This window comes from Saccostrea cucullata, unplaced genomic scaffold (genome assembly GCF_032062105.1).
Source record: "Saccostrea cucullata isolate Sc308-1 unplaced genomic scaffold, CSIRO_AGI_Scuc_v1 ctg21714, whole genome shotgun sequence".
NCBI lineage: Eukaryota > Metazoa > Mollusca > Bivalvia > Ostreida > Ostreidae > Saccostrea > Saccostrea cuccullata.
The window spans coordinates 10,786-20,265 of record NW_026922905.1 but is presented as its reverse complement, the minus strand read 5'-3'; the positions used below and the strand labels follow the sequence as shown (position 1 = coordinate 20,265).

At 30.3% G+C, this 9,480-nt stretch overlaps 1 protein-coding gene across 1 annotated transcript; it reads left to right on the top strand.

Annotated features, from left to right (window-relative positions):
* Positions 1-3,549: 3,549 nt before the first annotated feature.
* LOC134262765 (uncharacterized) lies at positions 3,550-5,162 on the top strand. Its single transcript, XM_062745100.1, has 2 exons — positions 3,550-3,705; positions 3,824-5,162. Exons 1-2 carry the CDS (start codon positions 3,683-3,685, stop codon positions 4,749-4,751), a joined length of 951 nt encoding a protein of 316 aa, XP_062601084.1. The 5' UTR covers positions 3,550-3,682; the 3' UTR covers positions 4,752-5,162.
* Positions 5,163-9,480: the final 4,318 nt, after the last annotated feature.

The window sequence follows — 9,480 nt, the reverse complement described above, 5'->3', positions numbered from 1 at the left end:
ATTTACATTTCAATAAAATTATGTCTTTTAAAATTTAGACAGCAGTGCAATTTGGGAGATATTTAAAGATTAATACACTAAATGAAATTAAAATCTGTTGAAAAAATACAATGCTATGTTGTGTTGTGTTCTCTCTTTGTAGACCTGTAAATTCTGGCAGACAAATTCAGCAAGGCCTCCTACAAAGTGTGCATTACATCATAATACTTTCAAAACAATAGACCACTGATTCTTAACTGAAATGATTCATATGAAAGATAACAAAAACTCACATCTTATTTCTATATATATACTGAGCATTTTAAGAGACAGCTACTGGATAAAATATCATAATGATTTTTTTTTTGAAAGTTTTGAGATAGAAACAACTTAAAGGTGTACGAGATATTATACAATTATTGCTGTTTTTGAGGTCAATACGATGATTTAGACACCTGAGGAGTACAATATTCATTGACCCCGAAGGGCGAAGTGAATATTGTACCTCGAAGGTGGCTAAATCAATGTATTGACCGGAAAAAAACAGCAATAACTGTTTTATTATATGAATAAATGACAGCAAACTCCTAAAAAAAACTGTTTCTTTGCTTTAATTGAAAGCTTTAGCAAGAAATTTCAACAAGAACACATTGTAACAGAAAAAATGGAACAGGTCAATAATTCCTTATATTGACCTGCAATAATTCCTTGTATTGACCTTGAACGTCACGTGCAGGTCAATACAACGTAGTATTTTTCTAACATAGTTGGATCCAGGCAATCAGAGAGAAGGAAATTATTCAATCATATAATAAAACAAGTTATGACAAGGCATAAAGAAAGGCAAACTCATAACGATACAAGATATACAAATTTAGAGGGAGTTCAACTTCTCTTATAAATAATACTGTTGGCTGAAGTTTAATACAGTAAACGATGGATTAATGTGGTAAACTATAGTCTACGAAATTTTTCCTTTGGTAAATTAATGTGTGAATGTTTATTTATTTTTAACAATTTATCGATTCTGCCTTCCATTAAAAGAATACCATATCTAAGGATATTAATTAAAAAATATACATAGTTGTTTTCTTAATCTTAATTCTAAAACTGTTGAATCTTATTTATTCCAATTTTCATACATGTATGTGATCCTTAAATGAAAATATAAATTACATATTGAAAGGATGGGTTTTTTTTTAAAATACGAAATGCTTGTTTGTAGCCTTAGAATACAGGATAAAAACAAGTAAATATTCGAAGACAATCGAAATATCATACGAAATCATCAAATGATCATATTTATTACGTTTTTTTCATATTGAGTCCTCGAAATATCTTGCTATGTGAAAAAAAATTAAAATTCATACCTATATACCACCTATAATTGTTACTTTCTGTTTTAATTGAAAACAAAAACAAAAAATACCGATTTGTCGTTTAAATATAAATTATTGTAGGATATATGTATGACTTTTGACCCAAACAAGTCTACCATATTGTGTAAAGTGTTCTTGTACTGTTTAGTCTTTGATTGCGGCATCATATAGTGTTGCCTTTGGCAAAGCAGTTAGACTAAGTGCCCAAAATTACGGAAGCGTATTAGTGCCACTTGAACACTTCACTTTTTTTAATTTCTAAACTTTACTCTGTAAATTTTACACTTTAATCTGTAAATTTTACACTTTAATCTGTAAAATTTACACTTTAATCTGTAAATTTTACACATTAATCTGTAAAATCTACACTTTAATCTGTAAATTTTACACTTTAAAGTGTAAATTTTACACTTTAAAGTGCAAATTTTACACTTTCAAGTGCAAATTTTACACTTTCAAGTGTAAATTTTACACTTTAATCTGTAAATTTTACACATTAATCTGTAAATTTTACACTTTAATCTGTAAATTTTACACTCTAATCTGTAAATTTTACACTTTAATCTGTAAATTTTACACATTAATCTGTAAATTTTACACTTTAAAGTGTAAATTTTACACTTTAATCTGTAATTTTTACACTTTAATCTGTAAATTTTATACATTAATCTGAATATTTTACACTTTAAAGTGTAAATTTTACACTTTAAAGTGTAAATTTTACACTTTAAACTGTAAAATTTACACTTTTAACTTAAATTTTACACTTTATTTGTTTATTCACACAGTCAATTTAGCAACTTCACACATTCCCAGTAACGCATTTTTAAAGCCAACAGACCGTTAATCATGCAAGATAATTACGGAAGCGTAATATCAATCTGAACTGCAAATAAAAAAATCTTTGAGATCTATATTTTTACTTTTCGTTACACTATAGTAAATCTAAAGAAACACATGTATATATACTGAAACAAAAGGAGATCCCTGATTTCTTATGCTGGGGAAAATTACGAGACCTATGAGGAAATAGTCCATCCTTGTTTATCATATACTAATAAACAAGTACGAGTACATGTAAAACAAAAATAAACAAACAATTGTAAACATCTCAGTTTAATACTTTTTCTCAGGTGTCAGAGGTAAAAACATCACAAATCGACCGTTCGATCATAACCTATTGCAGTTCAGGTTGTTAAAAATAAAATGTAAATTTTACAGATTAAAGTGTAAAATTTACAGATTAATGTGTAAAATTTACAGATTAAAGTGTAAAATTTACAGATTAAAGTGTAAATTTTACAGATTAAAGTGTAAAATTTACACTTTAAAGTGTAAAATGTACAGATTAATGTGTAAAATTTACAGATTAAAGTGTAAAATTTACAGATTAATGTGTAAAATTTACAGATTAAAGTGTAAATTTTACAGATTAAAGTGTAAAATTTACACTTTAAAGTGTAAAATGTACAGATTAATGTGTAAAATTTACACTTTAAAGTGTAAATTTTACAGATTAAAGTGTAAAATTTACAGATTAATGTGTAAAATTTACACTTTAAAGTGTAAAATTTACAGATTAATGTGTAAAATTTACAGATTAAAGTGTAAAATTTACAGATTAATGTGTAGATTTTACAGATTAAAGTGTAAAATTTACAGATTAAAGTGTAAATTTTACATATTAAAGTGTAAAATTTACACTTTAAAGTGTAAAATTTACAGATTAATGCGTAAAATTTACAGATTAAAGTGTAAAATTTACACTTTAAAGTGTAAAATTTACACTTTAAAGTGTAAAATTTACAGATTAATGTGTAAAATTTACACTTTAAAGTGTAAAATTTACAGATTAATGTGTAAAATTTACAGATTAAAGTGTAAAATTTACACTTTAAAGTGTAAATTTTACTGATAAAAGTGTAAAATTTACAGATTAAAGTGTAAATTTTACAGATTAAAGTGTAAATTTTACAGATTGAAGTGGCACTAATACGCTTCCGTACAAAATACATTAAAGTTGTATTGCATAATTAATACTTTGTCTATACCTCTAGCAGATGCTCATGCATAGGAAATATCGGTGTACTTAAAACACATTCAAAATTGTTTTATTCTTGCTTCCACTAGAAGTAAATTGAATTTGGGTTTGGGTTTTTGTCTGTATGATTTTGATTCGTATGATATAGGATAAACCACGTGTAAAAACTTGTATCAGGCAGATTCTTAACTGCAATAGAGCTGCCTGATATACCATTCAGCTTTATGTATTCATAACAGTGGGAACAGATGAATAATAGCAACACTGAAAAACGACAGCAATAATGATTGGATTCCTATTCGTAGGGTAGGTTTATTTGCTTCAGATTTATGTATAATATGAAAAATATTAAATTTGATCAATGATTTGCATTAATTTCTTGTTCATATTTTTCTTAAAACTTTTTTCTGCATTTCTATTTCAGTGTAAATCATACACATGGACTTTTGGGCTTTATTATGGATTTCTTAGTAACTAAAAACAAAACAGATTACAATGAAGAAATAAAACTGGATGTGCCTATTTATTTACACTCGGATCACTTTGTTCTTGTTGTTATAATAACAGTGCTTGGAATTATGGGAAATGTACTCACACTCGTGAAGATTACATGGAACAAGAAGTTCCAAGGTACTGTATTTGTTGTTATAAGAACTATTATATTCACAGATGTCGTGAATTTGATACTTTACCTCGTTCATGCAGCAGTTGAGTTCAATAACTTCCGTCTTGAAAAAGTTCCATGTGCAACATTTTTGGTAGCTTTTTATGGCGTTACTCACACTTTTGCTGCTCACGTGGTTTTTCTGTTTGGACTTCGATGTTATATGGTGTCGGAGCCGATAAAATTCAATCAGTTACGTAAGCGATACATTATCGCATCATCAGCTGCTATATGGATCGTAAGCATATTATTTTCAACATTTTATTTCGTCCTACGATACAAAGCAGGAATACAGACACATAGTTCTGTGATAATAACATTTCGTGTTTATCTTATTATTGTGCCTGCCTTGTTGATTATTATATTCCATGTTAAGAAGATACATCGTCTAAAGCGCACAATGAGCACACACCAAATCGAACACAGCATTATCAAGATGTCTCTTGTGACGTCATTAATTCTAATCGTGTACATGTCATCAGCTATTCTTTTCCTTGTATGCTACATCTTATCATTATATAGATTTGAGAACACAGAGAAAGAGTTTCTTGTAATCGCACAGCTGGCTTGGTTACTTAATGCAGTGATGAGCCCATTCATTTATGTTGCCTCGACTTTGTGTTTTCATAAATGTTTTAAATACTGGAAAACAGTTATACGCCCGATGGCATGTACCCGAGCAAACTGAAGAAAGGATATGATATCTTTCATCTGTGACTGAATCCCATTCTTTTTGAACGAATATAACGTTAAAAAAGACCAAAATATTCAATTTTTGAAAACTTTTATTCATAATGCCGGTACGTTCAACAGATAGATAGATGGATATAACATGTAACGTTGTATGCCAACTTTGGTGTCATTTGCGGTACTCGTTGAACAATATATCGGTACAGGGTACAGTACGACATACTAGTATGTAGGAATTATATAACTGATCTAATTGGAATTGAGATAAAGTCTTCGATCTAGTTTTTCCCTGATAATTTTGCAGTTATGCATACATTATAATCTTTCTGTTCTCACAATAAAAGAAATTTTCTGGGATGTATGCATATACATTGTAGATATTTATTGAGGAATAAAAAATATAATTGAATTGTGATCATTTAATTTTGGCATTATTAAAGCGGCAATACGGCTGCAAATCGTGTGCTTTTTCATTCAAATTTACCCAATATATCATTCAGGAATAAGGTAAAAAGTTGAGTAAGCATTTTGAGAGAAATAAATATTCTCTCCTCATACAAAATTAATGTAATTAGAATCTGCCTGAATATCAAGGGTCGTACAACTTAGATCTGTTTACTTGTACCACGTGAATTCTAAAATGGCACGTGCATACAATGTAGGGTTTACAATTATAATGGAATATTAGGTAAAAGCAATTCTCAGAATCAAAATATCTTAACTCCCCGGTAAACTAATAATAGTTAACATTTTAGTCTGCATTCAGACGAATTTAACATGATTAAGTACAAATGTTGAGGTTTTGTGTATTGGGGTGCAGGAATGGAAAATCTACCAAATCATACGTCATCGCGGCAAAATGTCAAACAAAATATCTTTCTGCAGTTCGAATACAATTGCACTTCAAATGGCAATAATTTTTATAGGTCATACGTGCATTTTTATGTTGTGTTTACACTGATTTGTTTTCTTTGAAAGCCATGGAGATACGAGAAATGATAGCATGCATCAACAAACCTGTAGGGTAGAACCTTCGCGAGCCCCACGTGAATGTCGCCGAGATCCCGTTTCTTCTTCATCCAATGATTATATTAATCTCCCGACTAAATTTTTGTCAGGAAAGTTGCTTTTTAATTTCAAGCCCTATTTTTTGGTTTTGTTTTTGGTTTTGGTCGACTTTGTCATTGTAGCAGGCCTACCGGGCTCCCCTCTCTTACCACGCTGTTTTATTTGTGAAAACTAAATGCATGCATGTATAGCATGGAATGTGGAACCTCGAACACGTTACGATGTATATATTCATGTACCATAAATAATTATTAATTCTAATGAAATAATCAGAATTATTTACTTATAAAATTTGTAATTTTCTGAAAGTGTATACATTTATGAGTATGAAAAAAATTCCAAATCCTATAGGGAAATTTTAACAAGTCTGTTTTTGAAGAGATGCGCCATTTTGTCACTTTAACGAGGGACAGCTAAACATAATAATTGCGTATTATTTGTAATAGCTTATTAAATGAGCTATCAAATCGCTAAAATTACAACTCCCTAAAAATAAAACACCAATTTTAAAGGACAAATCGTTAAATTTGTGTCTCGCTAAAATTTCCACTTATACGGTATTGAACTGAACCCAGGCATTTTGAAAGTAACTTTTTTAAGTAGTAAAAAATTAAGAACATTATTCTCTTTTTTGCAACAGTAGGAAATACAGGAATAAATCATCACGAGAGAGAGAGAGAGAATATATGAAGTTTTCCTTTCTATTTGAACTTTCAAAAGATCACTTAAAACATTATCGGTAAATGCGCCATCATGATTTATTTCATCAAATCTCCTAACATTATCTCTCATGAACTGCAAACTGACCAAATCAACGGGTATCAAAACCATAAAATATACGCAGTAAAGCATTCTTAACACCCTAACTGATGATTTTATGGGCATAAGCTGATAATTCATGCAGTTTTTAGGATCTTTTAATGATCTTCGTTTACAAAATTTTTTCACGTATGGCCGTTAATAAAAAGTTTATGTGATATCGATAACATTTTTGCTTTTTCCCGTTGTGAGCAGGAATAGTAAATAACAGATTAACTCACTCGCTTCTGGAGAAACTATTCATTTAAGTGGAGTCCTACCAATTTTATGAAATGAGGATTTATAAAATGCATCGTATATTCTAGTACTACCATAAAATCGATATCAATGCAAAAGAGATATTCCACTTTACTGACCTAGTTACGAAGAATTTTATTGAACAATTAAACCTAAATGTGGATCTTAAAAGTAGAAAACTTAAAAAAAAAAAAATTAAAAATGAAATTAAGCGCAATCAAAAAATTGTTCGCTTGTTTTTAGCTCTACTGGTCAGAGACCAGAAGAGCTTATGCGATAGTAATGCGTCCGTCGTCCGTCCGTCTGTCTGTCTGTCTGTCTGTAAACAATCTTTCAAAAATGCTACTCCTCCTACAGTTTTGGTCTGATTTCAGTATAACTTGGCACATAAGTAGACTACACTAAGACACATAATTCTGTGTATCGGTTTTTGATTTTGACTAACGGTGTTGCCGTTGTTACTAAAAATAGAAATTTCTGTGAAATTCTTTCAAAATGCTACTTCTCCTACAGTTTTGGTCTGATTTCAATATAACTTGGCACATAAGTAGACTACACTAAGATACATTATTCTGTGTATCGGTTTTTGATTTCGATGAACGGTGTTGCCGTGGTTACTAAAAATAGAAATTTCTGTGAAATTCTTTCAAAATACTACTCCTTCTACATTTTTGGTCTGATTTCAATATTACGTAGCACACAAGTAGACTACACTAAGATACATAATTCTGTATATCAATTTTTGATTTCAATGAACGGTGTTGCCGTTGTTGCTAAAAATAGAAATTTCTGTGAAATTCTTTCAAAATGCTACTCCTCCTACAGTTTTGGTCTGATTTCAATATAACTTGGCACACAAGTAGACTACACTAAGATACATAATTTTGTATATCGGTTTTCGATTTCGATTAACGGTGTTGCCGTTGTTACTAAAAATAGAAATTTCTGTGAAATTCTTTCAAAATGCTACTCCTCCTACAGTTTTGGTCTGATTTCAATATAACTTGGCACACAAGTAGACTACACTAAGGTACATAATTCTGTGTATTGGTTTTTGATTTTGATGAACGGTGTTGCCATGGTAACTAAAAATATAAATTTCTGTTAAAAAATCTCAAAATGCTACTCCTCCTGCAGTTTAAGTCTGATTATAATATAATGTGGCATGCAAGTAGACTATACTAAGAACATAAAGAGACTTAATCAAGGATCATTATTCTTTTTATTGCTGTGGTAAAGTTTCAATTCCCAATTTCTTAAGAACTTTTCTCTTCCTTTGCTATAAGTACAAACCAGTAGAGCTTCAGTCTCGACAGAGACTTCTGGTTTTACTATTAGAAAAATGATCAATAGGCTATTTTACGGTAGGTTCATTTTTCAAATTGCCGAATGTTTTCTAAATATACTTAAGAAAAATTAAATTAGCACATATACGAAAATCGAGAAAACAAAACGCCTCTCTCAAAAACTATTAAACAGGACATGTCACTCTTAAGCTTCCTAGTCAAAATGTTGGCAGTGCAAATAACACTGATAAAAGAGATACCTCTAAAACAGTCGTATAATATATGGGATCCCATATTTTGACCGTCTTTGGTCAGAGTTTGGATCTCTGATTGATCAATTGACCTTGAACTTTGATATACAAGACTTGAAACCTTAAAAAATAAACCAATCTTGAACTCAGTTCTTTTTTATGATTAAGTCAGTGCTTATCAATGATGATGGTCAAAATCGAGTTTTCAGGTCACGAAAACTCAGTTTGTTTTTCAATCTGTAAGTTCTCTTGACAATTGCAGATTTCACCACTGAGTTAAGACGAATTAGAAATACGGGATTCTGGATTTTGTCTAATGAGCTGAACTATGGTCCCTTATTATAATAATATACGTATACTCTCGCTTTATTTGGCCGGACTACATGTAACTTTCTGAATTGCAAATCTTGTTTAAAATTGTTTTAAAAGTCAGCAAGTCCATCCTTACACACGTAACTTCATCTCTTACCAAAAACAATGATTTTGGAGTTTGTCTAGCTCCGTGTACTAAGTTTCCTCACTAGTAACAGTATCATAAGCACTCTCATCATTTCTTGCAGAGCAAGATATAGAAATTGCAGGTCTTGTAAATCTGAACACAATTCCATGTAACACTCATTAAGTGTAATATTAGTGATCAATTTTGAAGCGAAAACATGGAATTTTGGATAGTATCGAATGTTTACCGACGTTTTTCATAAAGTCAATTATTCTGTCAACGAACTATTTTATTTATCCGATCATAACCTTGCGGACGGGGTCGTTCGACAGGGGATGCTTACTTCTCCATGACTTCTGATTCTACTTCTGATATTTAAGGCGTGTGTATGCATGGTACGTGTTGACTTTGTTCCAAATTTGAATTGTTTACTTTATTACTGTATGTTATATCTGCATATTTTATGTACAAATTTTGATTGCATAAACACTGAAATTTTAGCTCAATATTCAATTAATGGCTTTTTTCTTCTAAAACGCAGATAATTGATAGAGGAATATTATCATAAATATAAATAAATGACTTATGAAACTGGAATATCCAAGTCAAAATACTGAATGAAGTAAC

What these genes read in the sequence shown, in the direction of transcription:
- LOC134262765 (XM_062745100.1), top strand. Translation starts at nt 3,683, where the DNA reads ATGATTGGATTCCTATTCGTAGG. An exon ending in ATTGGATTCCTATTCGTAGG is followed by an intron (nt 3,706 to 3,823) that starts GTAGGTTTATTT and finishes TTTCTATTTCAG; the next exon opens with TGTAAATCATACACATGGAC.